The sequence below is a fragment of the Nicotiana tomentosiformis genome, chromosome 1 (genome assembly GCF_000390325.3).
Source record: "Nicotiana tomentosiformis chromosome 1, ASM39032v3, whole genome shotgun sequence".
NCBI lineage: Eukaryota > Viridiplantae > Streptophyta > Magnoliopsida > Solanales > Solanaceae > Nicotiana > Nicotiana tomentosiformis.
In genome coordinates this window covers 68563786-68585038 of record NC_090812.1, presented here as the reverse complement: position 1 = coordinate 68585038, position 21253 = coordinate 68563786, and the positions used below count along the sequence as shown (strand labels likewise).

At 39.6% G+C, this 21253-nt stretch overlaps 1 protein-coding gene across 1 annotated transcript; it reads right to left on the bottom strand.

Moving 5' to 3' along the window:
- Positions 1-392: 392 nt before the first annotated feature.
- Positions 393-3288, bottom strand: LOC104091382 (uncharacterized). Its single transcript, XM_009596710.4, has 3 exons — positions 2626-3288; positions 1741-2088; positions 393-1624 (listed from the first exon to the last, which is right to left on the bottom strand). Exons 1-3 carry the CDS (start codon positions 3097-3099, stop codon positions 1001-1003), a joined length of 1446 nt encoding a protein of 481 aa, XP_009595005.1. The 5' UTR covers positions 3100-3288; the 3' UTR covers positions 393-1000.
- Positions 3289-21253: the final 17965 nt, after the last annotated feature.

Here is a 21253-nt window from a genome sequence, read left to right as displayed (position 1 = left end):
AAACAAAGTTACTTGTAAAAATGCGAAATAAGACAGCATACAATAAACTTTATGTGATCTAGCTCTTTTCCAAATCTCACGTGTATAATAAGCTTTGCGCACCGACCTGTCTTTTATTGGCTAAGATGGTGGAACTCCAGCTAACCTAGATGGTCTTCTTTCAAAAGAATCAGAAACCAACTTCTCAAAAACAATTTATAGGCATACAAGTGCAAGGCATCAGCATTATGTCACGAAGAAAGTACATGATTTCAGATAAAACCAAAAGAGATTAACTGAGAGATATGCTTATCTATGCATTTGCAGGTATTCCACACCAGATGGGCAAAGATTCTGTTTTTATTTTCTTGGCTGTGTATTTACCAAACCAACAAAATACTGAGAGTAGTATCTGAAACCAACAAACAAGATCCAATCTGGTTAACAGCAGATTCAAACAAATTTACAACTTTCTTCATCTGCTTACCTTAACTACTTTGACTTTACCCTAAACTCCGGAAAAATCCCATTCTCCTGACACACAAACAAACAACTTCCAAAACTAAAAAAAGAAAAGGAACATGTCAAATGAAAGTGATAAAAATGAAAAAAACTAAGACTGCTGTCAATCCAATCTAGCAGTGCTCTAACTATCACAGCCATATACAGTAGGCTGAGAGAAAAAACTATGATCACCTAAAATGGTCAATGACTCGGCTCATGCAAAGTTTCCCGACCTAGATTTATGGAAGGTAAACTAAAAATTAACCTCCAGTTGCTCCATTCCTCACCAGGAAAATTGAGCTCCAACGCTTCTGTTGGATTCTGTTTTCAAGAGTATAAAAATTCGTCCAGGCTCAGGAAGAACCTGGGAATCATTATGCTCTGTTTACAGATAAAGATGTACGCAACCAACTATTTATGACTCAATTAATTAGCATCTAAGTAACTTCTAGTGTGTTAGTCAATCAGAGAACCCTCTTTCCATATAAACAATTGACCAGCGTTTGTTCCTAGTAGGTTAGATTTCCACCTTCCACACCATGTTATCCATGCTGCCATCATGAGTTTTCTCCAGCGCCGCAACCTTAGCGCGGTGATGGGCAAGTGAAATTGCACTTTTTCCCCTTTCATCTTGAGGGAGCTCACAGGCTTCGCTTATAGACCCTGATCTCAGATCAGCTGGTGGGATAAAGCAGTCCATGGATAATCCTGGGACATTAAACGCAACCTCTTCTATTGTCCAAGCTTCTTCCATCCTAGTTTTTGTATGACTCATAGCCATCTCCCCAAAACGGAAGAGTGTGACTACAGAACGCCCAGAATGGGCAATCATGATTCCTTCAACAGGGCGGTAATCATCTAAGAACGAGTTGATAGTTGTCTCCCAGTAAACTGCATCTCCTCCGTTAGATTGGATCCTGGTGAGATGTGAATCCTCAATGTGAACAAGAAGGCCAGTCTTCTGGCTGAAGTAGCCAAACAAGACGTGCCTTATGATCTCCGCTGGTCCTTCACTTCTGGCCTTCAACGTGTGAGGATCAGCACAGAGCTTCAGAATGAAGCAGTCCTCCCCATTGATCTTCTTCTCTCCAATGCATCTTGCGTTAGCGAACATACTAGCAGTAGATCTTGGATCAAGACCCTGTAAACAGTAAGATACAATTCTGAGACTAAGTAAAGATGAAATCTTACAGTAAAAAAGTAAAATTCCCAAATCCAAGGCTACATTGTGAAGTATAATATTGGACATGTTTTCACCTGAAGTGCTCGTCGCAGTGGCCGAACAGGCCCTTTGGCAGTATGAGCTCCAAGCCAAGGTGTATGTCTCCAGACAAGCTTGCCATTGCAGCCGGCATGAACCTTGCTTCCACCAACAGCAAGCTCCACATACCACATGTCGGGATTCATTTGCCAGAGGACAAATCCACCTGACTCAGCAGCTCTAGCAGAATTCCTATTCTTAACCACCTTTGTTGGGGTTTCAAATTCGGAAGCTAACATCTTCAGTTTCCCCATGGCATACGCATTCTTGATTGAATTCTGGAGCTTTTGCCCTCCTGATGCAGCAGTATATTGCTGCAATATATACTGCGCTGATGAAGTTTCCTGCAAAATTACAATAAAGAGGATCAGCCAAGTTTTCAGCACAATAATTAGTGAGCAACTCAAAAAAACAGCCACAAAAAAATTAGACCCTCTTCTACACCTTCTACACTTAAATAAATATTCCTTAAGAAAATAGAAAGGGTAGAAAAACATTAAACACATACCCCACTTAACACAAAATTCTTTAGCTATCTCACTACATTTGAAAACTAAACAACTAGAATGTGCAACCAAAGGGGACCCGTTAACACATCACCCCATTGCTTGCCATGTGAAACCAATGGGTCATATGACCAGTAAACTTAAAATACCAAAGCAATTAAACAGCATTAAAGTAGTTGTATCAGTCATAATTAAGTAAACATCGACTTAAAATCATATATTCAAGAGGGACCAGTTAGTACATCACTACTAACTAACTTCTTAAAATATAAATTACAACAAAAAAAGGGAACAAGTCCACCTAATAATTTCAGCTCAGCTAACTAAAAATCAAAATGACGTATAGAAGAGAAGGATTAAAAAAATAAGACTTACGATGGGTGTATCTTTGATGCTAAGATGAGGCAAGGGGTCACTGGTGCTAACGTGCACCGGCGCGAGAGGAGCACCCATGACACCAAGCAACATTCTCAGATCAGACCTCTTAGCGTACGCACTCGACGCCACCGAGGGAGTCCTAGAAAGCTGCCCTTTCATCCAATGTCCTAAACCCGACCCGACCCGCTTCGAATCCCCGAGTTCTCCGCCGTCCGGATCCGGACCTTCCATTAACGGTGTTAACGTCTCCCCTAACGGCCTCAAGCTCCCTGATCTCGAGATCAACGCCTCAGAATTCGCCACGTAATGACTACTACTACTACTGCTATTATTAGTATTCTTCTTCCTCCGTAGCAAACTCGTAATGGGCGACCCGCTTCTTGCCGGACTCTTCGCTCTTGACCGCCCCGGAGATAACCCACGCACCACTTCTTCCTTTAACGCCGAGAAGAACCCTTGTTTTCTCTCCATTTTACGAGGGAAAAAAAACCCAAAACCTCAATACTTCTTTTCTCTCTTCTTCTACTAAACAACCGGAATGCAATTTTCAGAGGTTGAAATAACAATACTGAGACATAAGGGTAGCCATAGATTAAATATTTAGCAGAGATTATAGAGTGAGAAAAAAAACTGAAAGAGTGAGTGTAGAAGCTGGAAGTTGAGAAGAAAAAGGAGGTTAAAGAGGAAAGAGAGGAAGACTGAGTACTGCTTTGTGAGAGTGACAGTGTGAATAAGACTACTGGAAAATGAATGTGAATAATAAAAGGGATAAATCATAAAAGCAATATTGCTGCTTCTCAGTCTTGGCCCATTGTGGGAAGTGATGTGAGGATACCTCTTTATCTTCACGCGCTTTTTTTTAGTGAGTGAATGGATTCCCTGCTGTTCCTCTTACTTTAATACCGGTTTCTTACTTTACTTAATGTTATTGTGGAGTATTTAATACTATGAAATTGGGTGACAGGCTTGATTAATTAAATGATAGGGTAAGATTTAGAGATATTTTGAACGGTAATTTTCCGCGTAGAAACTAATCTAAGGATATTTCGCTTTGACCAAGTTACGTATAGCGCGTGGTTTGCTCACCAGAAAAGGAATTTGTGGAAAACAACTAAAATAAAATATTAAATTCGGTTATTCAAATTCCCAGTGAATAATGGAAGAAATCATTGTTAACTTTATTTAATCCTCTTTTCTAGGTAATATCTAATTTTCTGTATGAACTGAAATATTTATTTATTAAGTTCCTTGCAATAAAGTTTGAATAATTAAAAATTAGACGTAAGAGTCATTGTACTCACTCCGTTCACTTTTACTTGACATATTTTGACTTTTCACGTTCCTTAAGAAATAATAAATGAAGTGCATAATTTATCGTGATACCCATATTAATTGATGTATATTTTATTGAATCTGAAAAAATAATTTTAAATGAGTAATAAATATTGTGGGTATAACAGAAAAAAAAATTGTCTTCTCTTAATATGCATAAAGTGACAAGTAAAAATAAAAAATTATTTTTAATTTAGCTACTAAGTAAAAGTGAACGGAGTGAGTATCTTTTATTGATCAAACCACTTAGATAACGTTCAAACAGATTTAGTAAATAAAAAAATTGATTCACCATAAAGTGGGACACGATGAGTAATACAATCGCTTGCCCTAGAAATGGAAGGAGGAAAAATGGATGAAAAGATGCACTCAACGACTAATTAATTAAGTAAAATACAAAATTGATCGATTGCCCGAAATTAAATTTATTCGCTAGTCAAAAAATATATAAAATATGTATGTTATATGTATATAATATAAATAAATACATAAATAAAAAATATATTTTATCGGCTATTAATTTTCAGAGCGAGAAAAAATATATATTTCTTAATAGTTTTCACTTATTTACTTTTTATCTAGAACTTGTATTATTATACAAAAAATAATTGGGTAATGTACTTTCTGCGTCCACAGTTCCAAACAAAGAATCGAATCGTTGCGATAATCAATAAGAAAAAATAAGGAAATTTTACGAATTAATAACTACCACAAACTAGGTGATTGATTATTATGGAACTTCAAACTATATGTTTAAGCGATAAATAATTAGAAGTGCAATGAATGAATGTATATTTGGATGTAATTTTTGTTGAGGTTTTGTTTTTAAGATGAAATAGTCTTAAAATGAGGGTGAATGAGAAATGGAGGGAAAATAAAATTTTGAGTAAAATTTTAAGTTTTCCCCTCTTGACAATGAGACATTGTCCCATATTGGAAGAGGAAAAGATTTTTGGTGGGTATATATATAATTGCTCTTCTTGTAACTCTTAAAGAGTTAAGAAGAAAGCAAGTCTCGCGTCGTCGTCGCTCGCTCGGCTCGGCTTCGGCTTCGGACAAATATTAACGTAAGATTATCCGCATTTGTAACGGATATTTTTCAATCCGTGTATTGACCATTTGGCAGCCGCCTAATGCTCTTCCCACCATGAATGTGCTTGCTCCACCATGGAGGGTGGACGATTGGTCTTCTTCAACACTGGTTGCTATATATATGTGCAGCAACTGTTGAAGAAAGACACACACAATACACAAGACCAACAAACTGAAAATCGCTCAACATATTTGGCTATACATTGCACTCCTTCCTCTCAGCATTTTCATACGATTTTCTGAGTTTCTACTCCTTTGTTCTGCATTGTTTTAACTTCAAACAAAGCAACTGTAAGTGTGATTTGCTACTGAACTTTGTGTTCGCTGAAACACTGGGGTTTGAAGTACCGCTACACCAGTGTGTGATTCGTTCTATCCTGGGAGGAAATAATCCATTACCTTGGGTACTAGGAGGGGATTAAATTCCTTAAGGAAATGCTGTGAATTCAGTGGGCTCGAATTAATTACTGTTTCATTACGTTAACTTATTTTTGCAGAATTATTATTTACAAATACAGCAATATTGGCGGGACTAATAATTTTTTGCTCGAAACACCATGAGGAAACTCTAATCTTGTAAATTTCATGTGACATTTTAATGTTAGAGTTCAATAATTTTTTCGATGTATGTAATCATTAAAAGTATTTGTTCGTTTTCGTATTTGGCAGTCGTTCAACTTGAAAGGACAAGGATCTTAAGTTTTATTTTTCAACCAGCAGGTGATTTTTATATTTAACAACAGTGGGGAAAAAAAGGAATAAGAACCAACCAACCAAGCACTAAAAATCATTGCAAATATATTTGATTATTTCAACTCATGCAGCTTGTAAACTTTTGCTGAAACCTAGCTGAAATTCTGCAAAGACGTAAAACTCAGATACAGATAATAAGAAAGAATAACCACCAATATCAAGAAACAATTAATAATAATAGTACATTGTAAATAATAATGAAAAAATTTAACTTATAAAATCTAGTTGGACGTTGTTTACCAGACACTTTTTTTCTTTTAGCATTCGGTATCTGAAATTCATTGGTCCAATTACTTTTCATTTGTAACGAATAAACTTATTGAGGTGAGTAAAAAACGTTTTTCATTCGTATAGTTCAAAATCATAAGCTTAGGTAAAAGTAGACGAATTTTAACCGTCTCACTGGCTCTTTGCAATTAACAAAAAACTTTTTATTAGTAGTCGATTTTTTAGTAAGTAGTGAACCACTGACTACTTGTTTCTCTAGACAATTAGTGTCACCTCATGTGGTATTGTCCATAGCCAAACACTGTAAAGTAACTAATTATAAATGTTGGAAAGATCTTCATTTTGTTCTTTAGATTGCTAAAAAATTGGAAATTACATGCGAGTTATGTTCACCTAACGAATTTTGCAATATATAAACCAACACCACTCTCCGTTACAAATTAAAATGTTCCAAATTCCAACTTATCAGCCATCACGAGCTAATATCTACATTAGCATAATATTTCAGACAATAGAACAGGTATAAGTCAGTTATCAATATATTCTGGTAACCTAATTTTGGACAACTAGCCAAATAAGTGGTACTCTACGAATAAATTATGGTTCTTCTAACGAATTAAAGTTTACGACTATGAGTAATTTACATCGGTTGATATCCAAACTCTATTTTTTAAAATTTATGTGTAAATGATAATTTTTTTCTACCAATCACGAGTTAAATTTGTTTTTGTTTATCAAAGCAGAGAAAGATCTTTCACGTATTAACGTCATAACAATAATACTTAGAAACTTATTCTTATGACTTTTCAGTCTTCTCATATTCACTTCTTGAGTTTGGAAATTCTATTTTTTTTTATTTATCAAATTTAGAAGCTGAATCTTGCGGTTACTAAATTAAAAAGAGAATAACCATGTTATCTCTCCAGAAAGAAACAGATATGTTTCAATATAAGCAAATCAAAAATGACGTTTATTTTTAGTTTTTCTTACATTTCAATCTTATTCTCTGTTCTATTTGTTACAAAATTTATCTCTCTGCGACTTAAATTAACAATCTATGCTTTTAATCTGAGCAAGAAAAGAAAACAATACTTTTCTATTTGACCTGAAACTTTTCGACGTATCGAAATGTTTCAATCAAATGAAATTTTTGAACATTAAATACTTGGTCAAAGCTTTTTGAATTAAGAAGAGACTGGGTCCTACTACAGCTAAGTGCTAATTTAATATATTTTTTACAAAACTAACTAACTACGATTACAACTGATAATGATAAGTAAAATCTCGTGGCCCATGTGAAATGGTCTGGGCCCAATTTTATTAAAAGAAAATCTGAACTCGCAATCAGACATCTTTTGACCATTTCATGATTCTTTTTTCGCGCGCACAATATAATAGTATGAAGTATTATTTTACTACTACTGACATTTTAATATTTATCTTTTTAGCTTTGGCTATTTTGTTGAACTCAAAACTAAGATATGGTCACAGTACTCGATGTCCACGCAAATGCTTATGTCTCACTAATACATGCATTAACGACAATTAATTTAAGGGATTTGTGATTAATGAGAGCCAAAAACTCCCAAACTTTAGGGCCCAAATAACGCGTTCATTAACTTTATTCCCTAATTTCCTTGCATACAGCTAATTAGCATTTCTATTTGCGCCACTAAAATGTGACATCCACTACACTTACCACAATACATTGAACTTTACTTTTTTTCTTTTTTCTTTTTTGTGTTTCTCGCATCCTTTTTGCTCCGAAAAGGACATGCCTTATGCAAAATAGACTACTTATAATAATGAAAATAATAAAAACAATATCGACAATTTAAGAGCTAAGAAGGGTGTGTATACGGTCGAAATGGATTTCAGCCTTGGCATGTCCGGTACGGTTCGAAGGGTGGTGTATCGAATTAAGATCTTGAAGGGGAGAACGAACTAACCTAGAGCCCGGAGAGGCCGGTCCGTGTTGAGATCGATATCATAATCAAACTCGAACAAGAGTCGAACCATGGCGCGGGTAGATCTATCGTGCTGATAATCCAAAAACCAACCTACGTCGACCTGGAATCCATCTGAGGGCTCGAACCAGGATCGGGCTCGAGCCAAGATTACGAGTTCGAGCCGAAGTCAAGCTCGAACCAAAATCGAGGATTCTAAGCAAGATCGAGCTCGGACACAAAAGCCGTTGTAATCCCACTAAAGGGAATCGTGGCAGAAATTATGGAAAAGCTGATTTATCATGGGTCTCCCACTGAATGTTTATCTTATTATACTTTGAGCCAAACCCTTTTCACTATAAAAGGGCTTGTTTTATCATTCTTGGGAGGCATCTTTTTGGAGACGGAGATTATCAAAAACTGTATTATTTTCCTCTATAAGGAAGAGTGATCTTTTTAGTTTCTTAGATTGATTCTATTTTGTTAAATCCTAAATCCACTGTTCATAATTGATTCGCCTGGATTACGTTTTCTCTAACCTATATTCATCCTTTTAGCATTTTGTATTAAGTTGTACCACATATCTTCGGAACTGCGTATAAATTCAACTATATCCAATTTTTCGGTAAACAGTTTGGCGCCCACCGTGGGGCCGAGGATAACAGTGGTCACTTATTTCCGAAAACACCTTCAATTCAGGTTCGGCTACGAATAGCCACCGACCGGATGGCTTTATTGACCGATTACGAAGCTGGCCTTCAAGATGAAACCAACAACTTGGCGCTACCTGAGATTCGAGTCGAAATACCACTAGATGTCAATTCACAAATTTCTTTGAAAGCAAACCAGCGTTCCGAACTGGAAAGAGGCATTCAGGGCAGTGCTCGATCCGTAGCCCAAGACACCCAAAACCCAGAGGAGATCGGGGCCAGCTTACGCATGATCTTCGAGATGTTGCAAGTCCAGCAATTAGCGATAGCTCGGCTACAGAGCCAAACTCAAGCACAAAGCAGGTCGGTTTCCAATCCACTTCGCGAGATCCGGCAGGGGTTACTTCGAGAGGTCACCCCCAGAATAGAGCCTGCCATAGTAAAATCTAACGAGCAGGAATTGGGGACTACTCCCAGAATTACTAAATTGCTCGAGGAACTCACAAAACGAGTCAAAGCCAACGACAAGAGGGTGGAAACGTATAATGCCAGGGTCGATCAAATCCCGGGGGCTCCACCAATGATAGAAGGGCTCGATTCAAAAAAATTCATACAAAAGCCTTTTCCATCGAGTGCGACACCGAAGCCAATCCCCAAAAAGTTCCGTATGCCAGAAATTCCCAAATATAATGGTACGATCGATCCTAACGAACATGTCACCTCTTACACGTGTGCCATAAAAGGCAACGATTTGGAAGATGATGAGATCGAATCCGTGCTATTGAAAAAGTTCGGGGAGACCCTCTCGAAAGGGGCTATGATTTGGTACCACAATTTACCACCAAATTCCATCAATTCTTTTGCCGTGTTAGCAGATTCGTTCGTAAAAGCGCATGTTGGAGCCATAAAGGTTGCAACGAGAAAATCAGACCTCTTCAAAGTAAAGCAAAGACAGGTAGAGATGCTGAGGGAATTCGTATCCCGATTTCAAATGGAACGCATGGAATTACCCCCGGTCACCGACGACTGGGCCGTACAATCTTTCACCCAAGGGTTGAACGAGCTAAGTTCGACAGCATCACATCGGCTGAAGCAAAATTTGATCGAGTATCCGATGGTAACTTGGGCAGATGTGCACAACCGATATCAATCGAAAATTAGGGTCGAAGATGACCAGTTGGGAGCTCCGTATGGGCCTGTTCATCAGAACAAGACAATTATTAATCAAAAGCAGATCGACAAAGAGCAAAGGTCAAACAGAGACCGATATCGACCGTACGTCACCGATCGAGTAAACAATGGTTCAACACGCAGCGCAGTTAGGAACAGTCAAAGAATTGATCGGGGACAAAATTCTCGGGGGCTTATGAGTAAGAGCGGCATCAACAAATATGCCGAGCCTATAGAAGCACCTCGATTATCAGAATATAACTTCAGCGTTGGCACATTCGCTCTCGTATCGGCCATCGGACGCATCGAAGACACTAAATGGCCTCGACCAATGCAAAGCAATTCTGCCCATAGAAATCCCAATCAAACGTGTGAATATCATGGTACCCATGGCTACAGAACGGAAGATTGCAAGCAACTAAGAGAGGAAATAGCTCGCCTATTTAACAAAGGGCATCTTCGGGAGTTTCTGAGTGATAGGGCAAAGAGCCATTTTAGAAGTAGGGATTTCAGCAAGCAGAACGAGCAAGAAGAACCGCAACACATTATCCACATGATCATCGGCGGCACCGATACCCCCCGGGGACCGATGCTTAAGCGCACTAAAACATCGATGGTGAGGGAAAAATGATCTCGGACTCAAGACTACGTACCCATGGGGACTTTATCTTTCGGGGATGAAGATGCAGAAGGGGTCGTCCAACCTCACAATGACGCACTGGTAATATCCGTACTCATAAATAAAACTAAAATTAAGCGTGTGTTGATCGATCTAGGTAGCTCAACCAATAACATCCGATTGAAGGTAGTAGAGCAACTCGGCCTGCAGGATCGGATCGTACCTGTAACTCTGGTCCTAAACAGGTTCAATATGGCATGCAAAACCACTAAAGGGGAGATAGCCTTACCAATAAACGTGGTCGGAACTGTCCAGGAAACAAAGTTTCATGTGATCGAAGGCGATATGAGGTATAACGCCCTTTTCGGAAGACCATGGATCCACAACATGAGAGCCGTGCCTTCGACTCTACACCAGGTCCTCAAATTTTCGGCGTCGGGATATGTCAAAACGGTATACGGAGAGCAACCAGCCGCAAAAGAAATGTTCGCCGTCGACGAAGCCAAACCAATGTCCTCACTTTCGCCGGTAAAAGGATCGGGCCCAGAAGGAGAACGGGACACCAGATAGCAATCATAGACAGTGGCTTCAACCCAGCCAGACAACCGGAAAGTCGGAGAAGATGGGGACCAAAGGGTCCCTCGATCTTTCGTAATTCCCGATGACTCTGATGCCACAAAATCGATGATCGAGGAGCTAGAGCAAGTCATATTAATCGAGCGCCGGCCCGAGCACAAGGTATACTTGGGAACAGGGTTGAGCCCCAAACTCAGGAAAAAACTCGTTCAATTTCTTATCAATAACATTGATTGTTTCGCCTGGTCCCATTTAGATATAACAGTGATCCCGCCGGACATAACGATGCATTAACTAAGTTTGGACCATAGGTTAAGATCGGTGAAGCAATAAAGAAGACCTCAGTCCGATAAAAAGAACGCCTTCATAAAGGACGAGGTAACCAAACTTCTCAAAATAGGGTCCATTCGGGAGGTAAAATATCCCGAATGGTTAGCCAACGTAGTTGTAGTCCCTAAAAAAGGGGACAAACTTAGAATGTGTGTAGACTATAAGGATTTGAACAAAGCATGCCCCAAAGATTCTTTTCCGTTGCCCAACATCGATCACATGATCTATGCCACGGCCGACCACGAGATCCTCACTTTTCTCGATGCCTACTCCGGGTATAATCAAATACAGATGAACCCGGAGGACCAGGAAAAAACCTCATTTGTCACCAAATATGGAACGTATTGTTATAATGTGATGCCCTTCGGGCTAAAAAACCGTGGGGCTACGTACCAATGCCTAGTGAATAAAATGTTCGAAGAACAAATAGAAAGATCAATGGAGGTTTATATTGATGACATGTTAGCCAAATCCCTGCGCGCAGAGGACCATTTAATTCATTTGCAGGAAACGTTTGAGATTCTCAGGAAATACAAAATGAAGCTCAACCCCCAAAAATGTGCCTTCGGGGTCGGTTCGGGCAAGTTCCTCGGCTTCATGGTATCACATCGAGGAATAGAGATTAACCCCAATAAAATCAGGGTCGTCGAAGACATCACCGTCGTAGACAGCGTGAAAGCCGTGCAAAGACTAACGGGTCGGATCGCCGCCCTAAGCCGATTCATATCGAGATCGTCCGATCGAAGTCATAAATTTTTTTCTCTACTAAAAAAGAAGAACGATTTTTCCTGGACCCCGGAGTGCCAACAAGCATTAGAAGGACTAAAACGATATCTATCAAGCGCACCACTGCTTCACACTCCAAAAATCGATGAGAAACTTTGTTTGTACTTGGCAGTATCGGAAGTCTCCGTAAGCAGTGTCCTGGTTCGAGAAGAGCAAGGTACGCAATTTCCAGTTTATTATACAAGTTGAACCTTAGGAGAGGCGGAAACTAGATATCCGCTCCTAGAAAGGTTGGCGCTTGCATTGATAAGCGCCTCAAGGAAGTTAAGGCCATACTTCTAATGTCACCCCATATTCGTATTGTCTACTTACCCGCTTCGTAATATTTTGCACAAAACCGAGTTATCAAGCCGACTAGCCAAATGGGCCGTCGAACTCAGTGGGTACGATATAGAATATCGACCCCGCACGGCCATTAAGTCGCAAGTCCTAGCAGACGTCGTGGCCGATTTCACACCAGCCCTCGTACCCGAAGCCGAAAAAGAACTGTTGAAATTAGGTACATCATCGGGGGTATGGATCCTTTTTACGGATAGGGCTTCAAACGTAAAGGAGTCCGGGCTGGGCATAGTTTTGAAACCACCCACGGGTGGCATTATTAGACAATCTATTTGTGATGACCCAAAATATTATCTTTAAATTTAATAATTAATTATATGATCTAAGCACTATTTACCATTACTCGACTTGAGCGTGCAGTCCGTAAAAATATTTCGGAAAGTTTTCAGGTGAAAAATGAATTAAAATGTGAATTAGAGCTTTAAAACTCAATCGAGTTGACTTTGGTCAACAGTTTGAGCAAACAGACTCGGATCAGTATTTTGACAATTTTGGTAGGTCTGTATCGTGATTTGGGACTTAGGCGTATGCCCGAAATCAAATTCCGAGGTACCTAGCTAGAGATATGGAATTTTGATGAAAAATTAAAAGTTTAAGTTCAAATAGTGACCAGATATCAAATTATGTGCAAACGACCCCGGAATAGAATTTTGATGATTCTAACAGCTCCGTATGGTGATATTGGGCTTAGGAGCGTGATCAGAATTTTATTTGGAAGTCCGTAGTAGAATTAAACTTGAAATGCCGAAAGTTGAATTTTTGAAAAGTTTGACCGAGGGGTTGACTTTTTGATATCGGGGTCGAAATCCGATTCTGAATTTTTTTATAAATCCATTATGTCATTTATGACTTGTGTGAAAAATTTGAGGTCAATCGGAATTGATTTGATATGTTTCGACGCAAAATATAGAAGTTGGAAGATTTGAAAATTCATAATTCGATTCGATGCGCGATTTGTAATTTCGGCGTTGTTTGGCATGGTTTAAAGCCTCAACTAAGTTCATATTGTATTTTGGGACATGTTGGTATATTTGGTTAAGGTACCGAGGGCTTCGGGTGGATTTCAGAAGGTTAACGGAATGAATTTCAGACAAAAAGGAGCTGCTAGAATTGTTCTGCTGCAGAAGCTGTTTTTGGACAGCAACCGGTGCAATCGCAAAGCTGATTTTGGAAGTTTATATCTCGAAATCTATAAGGAATCTGAACATTTTCAAAACATGAAAGTTGTAGCCCTTTGATTCTAGTTTTCAGAATGATAAACCATTTATCATTCGGACATTTATACAAAATGTTATGATCGATTGACTGAAGCTGCTACTGCAGATTTTTGCTACAGCAGTGTGCATCGCCAGAAATTTCTGCTGCACAGGGCTGTCTTTGGGAGCTTATATCTCGCAATCTATAAGGAGTTGGGCGATGAGCAAAACATAAAAGTTGTAGTACTTTGTATCTAGTTTGCAGAACTTTAAACCGTTTGGCAGTTGGAGTTGAGTACAAGAAGTTATGATTGATACACTACAGGCTGTCGAGGAAGAGTTTGATGTTTTCAACATAAGCATGTAATGATCCAAAAGTCCATTTTTAGTTCTAGAGATCGAAATTTGATTTTAAGACTTTCAACATTTTGATAATGAATTATAGGAGTGATCTGGAAAGTTTGGTCTAATTTCATCAAGTCGCGATTGAGTTTTAAGCACGAAATATGAGTTAATTGTTTAACGAGCGAAATTGGTATCACATTGAGCAAATGAGCTCCGAATTAAGTTTCGATTGAACGAATGGGTTCGTAGTTTTATTTGTGACTCATAAGAATAAGAATCGTCGAATTCCGAGTTCGTATGATGGAGTTAGAGCATTTTTAGTGAAATAAAACTGCTGGTATAAATAGTCCTAGTGTGCACCTTTAGCGACCAGATGTGACACTTTTAGCAACGGGATTGGACTTTTAGCGACCGGAATAGTGTTTTTGGGGCAGAAACTTAAGGACCAAAAATGGTTATTTCCTTCATTTCGTTTTGGAGTTTTGGAGCACGGTTCTTGGGCGATTTTGAGGATTTCTTCAAGACTTCAACTTGGGTAAGTGTTCTATATTCAAATGTGATTATATTTCATAAATCCATGGTCATATTCATCATTTATTTCGGATTTAAATGGAAGAAATCAAGATTTTTGCAAAATCTCCCAAAAACGAAAATTTAAGATTTGGAGGTCGAGTTGTTATCGGATTTTGGTAAAATTGGTATGGGTGGACTCGTAATTGAATGGGTTATCGGATTTTATAAGTTTCGCCGGATTCCGAGATGTGGGCCCACAGGCAAATATTGAGCTAATTTCGGATTTTAATGAAAATGTAATATTTTCTTATAAAATTGATTACTATAATTTTTGTTGACTGTATCGAATTAATTATGACTAGATACGAGTCGATCGGAGTCGGAAAATCGAGGAAAAAGCATAATACTTGATTAAATTGGAGCAAGTCGAGGTAAGTGACTTGTCTAACCTTGTGTGGGGAAAATTTTCCCTAGGATTGGTATTGAAGTGATTATTGAAATGTGTTGAAAGTCGTGTGCACGAGGTGACGAGTGTGTACACGGGTTAAATTGCGAAAGATTATATTTTTAAATTGTGTATATCACTGTTGCGCATTTATTAAATTATTTTATCTTGTTATATTCTTCATCATTGATGTGAGATATATACTTCAAATTTGTTTGATCTTTTCTTACTAATGGTTTTACCTGTTTAGTGGAAACTTGGTTTCTTTTATTCTGTGCATTATTTGAAGGTTGATTTTTTTTAAATTAAATATTATTAATATGAAGTATTTGACATTTTTAAACTTGATATTGAAGCAACGTAGTAAAGATTTTGAAATATTATTTTCCTAAATTATTTACTCCTGAATATTTTTATACTCATTGTGAGGGAGCCGTGAGCTCTTTATTGTGGAAGAATATTATTGATGAATTATTTTGACACGAGCTGTGAGCTCTTTATTGTGGAAAACTATTATTGATGATTTATTTTGGCATGAGCCGTGAGCTCTTTATTGTGGCAAACTATTATTGATGATTTATTTTGGCATGAGCCGTGAGCTCTTTATTGTGAAAAACTATTATTGATGATTTATTTTGGCATGAGCCGTGAGCTCTTTATTGTGAAAAAATATTGTTGTTGAATTATTTTGGCAAGTTAAATTATTTGAGCACTTGAGGTACAAATTGTGATATATTGTGATATTGATACAAATGCGGTGGTATAAGGTCTGGGTGTTGAAATGCATGCGGTGAGATAAGGGTGGTTTGATACGCGTGGCTAGTAGGGGAACTACTAGAAGTCATGCGGTGTGATAAGGGTGGCTAAAACGCGGGATGCTATTTCGGAAAAACATGTTTTCTTTAAATAAATTGTGAAGGCTCCCGCGGTGATATAAGGAAATGAGATATTGTGAATTTATTTATGATTTGGGACTACGAGGTGGTACCTCGGGAGTGCCCTTGTTGATATTGATTTATGGCCACAGTTGCTTTCGATTAATTGTTGTGATTTTTATAAAGTTGAAGGAAATTCTGTTTTGATTCCACGAGATATTATTTGTAATTATTTGATGTCATTAAATGTGACATACTATTTGATTCATTTCCAATGTCATTTTATTTTACTACATTGATAAACATTTTACCATGCCATTATTATATTCCAGTAGGGCCTCACCTGACCTCGTCACTACTCTACCGAGATTAGGCTTGGCACTTACTGGGTACCGCTGTGATGTACTCATACTACGCTTCTGCACATCTTTTTGTGCATATCCAGGTACATTTTACCAGCCTAGACGTCAGTGAGTTACTTGCGCACGGAGACTTCGAGGTATATCTGCCAGCGTCCGTAGACTCCGGAGTCCCCTTCTATCATTTTATGTTGCTTCCTTATATTTTATTTAGACCTTGACATATAGAGACATTGAGAATAAATTCTTAGACGCTTGTGACTTGTTTCTACCGGGTTTTGGGAGTTGAAATTGTTTGAATTATAGTTTATTTATTTCAGATATTTATTATTATTCTGCATTGATAGGCTTACCTAGTCTTAGAGACTAGGTGCCATCACGACATCCTACGGAGGGAGTTTGGGGTCGTGACACTATTAAAACTATTAGGTTGACTAACAACGAGGCCGAGTACGAAGCCATGATTGCAGGTCTCGAGCTAGCTAAAAATTTGGGAGCATAAATCATTGAAGCCAACTGCGACTCTTTGATGGTAGTAAGTCAAGTAAACAGAACTTTCGAAGTTCGAGAAGGTAGAATGCAGAGGTATTTAGATAAACTGCTTATCACTTTGCGCCATTTCAAACAATGGACTTTACGGCATGTGCCACGGGAACAATAAAATGATGCCGACGCACTGGCAAATTTGGGGTCATCGGTCGAGGTAGATGATACGGGCTCGGGGAATGTAGTTCAACTTTCGAGATTGGTAATCGAAGAAGGACATGCCGAAATAAATTCTACAAGCTTAATCTGGGATTGGAGAAACAAGTATATCGAATATTTGAAAAACGAAAAACTCCCGTTGGACCCTAAAGACTCCAGAACCCTACGAACCAAGGCTGCTCGATTCACTCTGGCTTCAGACGGAACATTGTACCGAAGAACGTTCGACGGACCATTGGCGGTATGCTTGGGTCCGGGGGATGTCAATTATGTCCTACGGGAAGTGCATGAGGGTACTTGCGGGAATCACTCTGGAGCCGACACATTAGCCCAAAAAATAATCAGGGCAGGGTATTATTGGATCGATACGGGTAAAGATACGAAGGAATTCATTCGTAAATGTGATAAATGTCAAAGGTTCGCACCAATGATCCACCAGCCCGGAGAACAACTCCACTCGGTCCTATCCCTGTGGCCTTTCATGAAATGAGGAATGGATATCGTCGGCCCTCTACCATCGACCCCAGGTAAGGCAAAATTCATTTTGTTTATGACTGACTATTTTTCTAAATGGGTTGAAGCACAGGCGTTCGAGAAAATAAGAGAGAAAGAAGTTATAGACTTTATTTGGGACCATATCATATGTCGGTTCGGGATACCCGCCAAAATAGTATGTGACAATGGAAGGCAATTCGTTGGCGGCAAAGTAACAAGATTCCTCGAAGACCACAAGATAAGAAGGATATTGTTGACGCCGTGCCACCCCAGTGGGAACGGGCAGGCCGAATCAACGAATAAAACCGTCATTCAAAATTTAAAGAAGAGATTGAACGATGCCAAAGGGAGATGGAGAGAAATCCTACCCGAAGTTCTATGGCCATTTCGGACAACATCAAAATCCAGTACGGGGGCGACCCCATTCTCCTTAGTATATGGATCCAAAGCATTAATACTAGTCGAGGTTGGTGAACCCAGTGCCAGATTTCAATTCTCGACGGAAGAATCAAATAACGAGGCTATGAACACAAGCCTCGAACTATCGGACGAAAGGCGAGAAACTGCTCTCGTCCGAATGGCCGCCCAAAAGCAACGAATCAAAAGGTATTATAATCGAAGAACCAAACTCCGCCATTTCAAGCCTGGGGATTTAGTGTTGAGAAAAATTACCATCAATACCCGGAATCCGAATGAAGGGAAACTGGGACCGAATTGGGAAGGACCATATCAGGTACTCGAGGACATCAGAAAGGGGTTGTACAGGATCGACGTTATAAACAGCAAACAGTTATCTAGCAACTGGAATGTATCACATCTAAAACGGTACTACTGTTAACGTACATCCTTTCCATATTCGTCTACTGTTAACGCGTTGCACTCTTTTTTCCTTATACCGATTTTATCTCAAATGGGTTTTTCGGTAAGGTTTTTAATGAGGCAACCACTGGTCGTGCAACATTTATAATTATATTTGAGGCCCCGTAAGAGAGTTACTTTGCAGCAACAGGGTCCCGATAGGGAAACTATAAAGAGCCAACTGGCCGAAGCAAGCCATGCTCGTATAAATTGGCCCGAACCTGGGCGTGTAATAACATGCGAAGAATTAAGATATAATGCGACCATTAAGCCTACAGGCTATTTTTTCATTTCGAGTTTGAGCAAACACTCATTCGACCAAATAGCCTACGGGCTGCATCAATTCGAGTTCGAATCATTCATTCGATCAGACCTACGGGCTATTTTTTCATTTCGAGTTCGAGCAAACAATCACTCGACCAAATAGCCTACGGGCTGCATCAATTCGAGTTTGAATCATTCACTCGATCAGGCCTACGAGCTATTTTTTCATTTTGAGTTCGAGCAAACACTCACTCGACCAAATAGCCTATGGGCTACATCAATTCGAGTTCGAATCATTCACTCGATCAGGCCTATGGGCTATTTTTTCATTTCGAGTTCGAGAAAACACTCACTCGACCAAATAGCCTACGGGCTGCATCAATTCGAGTTCGAATCATTCACTTGATCAGGCTTATGGGCTATTTTTTCATTTCGAGTTCGAGCAAACACTCACTCGACCAAATAGCCTACGGGCTAAATCAATTTGAGTTCGAATCATTCACTCGATCAGGCCTACAGGCTATTTTTTTATTTCGAGTTCGAGCAAATACTCACTCGACCAAATAGCCTACGGGGTGCATCAATTCGAGTTCGAATCATTCACTCGATCAGGCCTACAGGCTATTTTTTTTTCGAGTTTGAGCAAACACTCATTCGACCAAATAGCCTACGGGCTGCATCAATTCGAGTTCGAATCATTCACTCGATCAGGCCTACGGGCTATTTTTTATTTTGAGTTCAAGCAAACACTCACTCGACCATATAGCCTACGGGCTGCATCAATTCGAGTTTGAATCATTCACTCGATTAGGCCTACGGGCTATTTTTTTATTTCGAGTTCGACAAACACTCACTCGACCAAATAGCCTACGGGCTGCATCAATTCGAGTTCGAATCATTCACTCGATCAGGCCTACGAGCTATTTTTTCATTTCAAGTTCGAGCAAACACTCACTCGACCAAATAGCCTACGGGCTACATCAATTCGAGTTCGAATCATTCACTCGATCAGGCCTATGGGCTATTTTTTCATTTCGAGTTCGAGAAAACACTCACTCGACCAAATAGCCTACGGGCTGCATCAATTCGAGTTCGAATCATTCACTCGATCAGGCTTATGGGTTATTTTTTCACTTCGAGTTCGAGCAAACACTCACTCGACCAAATAGCCTACGGGCTACATCAATTTGAGTTCGAATCATTCACTCGATCAGGCCTACAAGCTATTTTTTCATTTCGAGTTCGAGCAAATACTCACTCGACCAAATAGCCTACGGGGTGCATCAATTCGAGTTCGAATCATTCACTCGATCAGGCCTACAGGCTATTTTTTTTTCGAGTTCGAGCAAACACCCATTCGACCAAATAGCCTACGGGCTGCATCAATTCGAGTTCGAATCATTCACTCGATCAGGCCTACGGGCTATTTTTTATTTTGAGTTCAAGCAAACACTCACTCGACCAAATAGCCTACGGGCTGCATCAATTTGAGTTCGAATCATTCACTCGATCAGGCCTACAGGCTATTTTTTCATTTCGAGTTCGAGCAAACACTCACTCGATCAAATAGCTTACGGGCTGTATCAATTCGAGTTCGAAACATTCACTCGATCGAGCCCACGGGCTATTTTTCATTTCGAGTTCGAGCAAACACTTACTCGACCAAATAGCCTAAGGGCTGCTTTTTATTTCTAGCACAAGCAAACACTCACTCGACCGTCGAAAGCCTAAAGGGCTACATTGCCCTAAGTTTGAATAAACGCTCGCTCGGTTGCAGAGACCACGAGGTTCAAGTTCGATTAAGTGGTTTAATACATAGAGATATGCCTATACACAAAATTTATCTACATAGGTGGCTACAGCAAAATAATAATAATAATAATAATAATAATTTAAACGAGAGCAGTCTCTTCTTTATCAGGTTCCCCCCGTTCTCGGATCCACTTTTGCTCCCATCATCGTCATCATCATCGGAAACCAGAGCTTCGGCATCAGCTTCGAGTTCTTTTGCCCTTTTTATCTCTTCTGTAAGATCGAAGCCGCGAGCATGAATCTCCTCAAGAGTTTCTCTCCTGGATTGGTACTTAGCAAGTTCGGCGACCCAATGCGCCCGACCATTAACGAATTCAGCTGCCTCTCTTGCCTGAACTTGGGCAGCTTCAGCATCAGCCCGATAGACAGACACGAGCGCATCCGCATAAGTCTTTGCCGATTCAGCATCGGATTCGGCCTTGGCGAGTACTGAGGCCAACCGAGCCTCGAGCTCTTCAATTTTTCTTGCTTGAACCAGGACATTTTCCTCCATTTTCTGAAGTTGGGTTTCAGACGATGATAACTGGGCTCAAGCAGTCTCTTTTTCTGCAGCAAAGCGGTCTATACCTTCCTTCCACCGCAAGGATTCCATCCTTATCACATCGACCTCCTCACGCAGCTTCCCTATCATCTCGATTTTTTGCTGCAGCTGTGAGATCAAAATGTTAGCTACCGTTCTGGTATCGAACCCATAGGCTTTCAAAAGCATCATTACCTGCTCAGACAAATCATTCTGGTCTCGATAAGCCTTGGCCAGCTCGGCTCGGAGATCTTTTATTTCCTTCTCTCTCTGCCCTAAGGAAAGTTTGAGAGAGTTCCTCTCATCGGTAGCACGTTTTAGGTCGGCCATGTATCGATGTAGCTCATTCTAGGAACGAGAACATTGTTCTCGATGGACCGCCGTAGCTTACTAAGGAACAAGAATCGAAGTTAACGA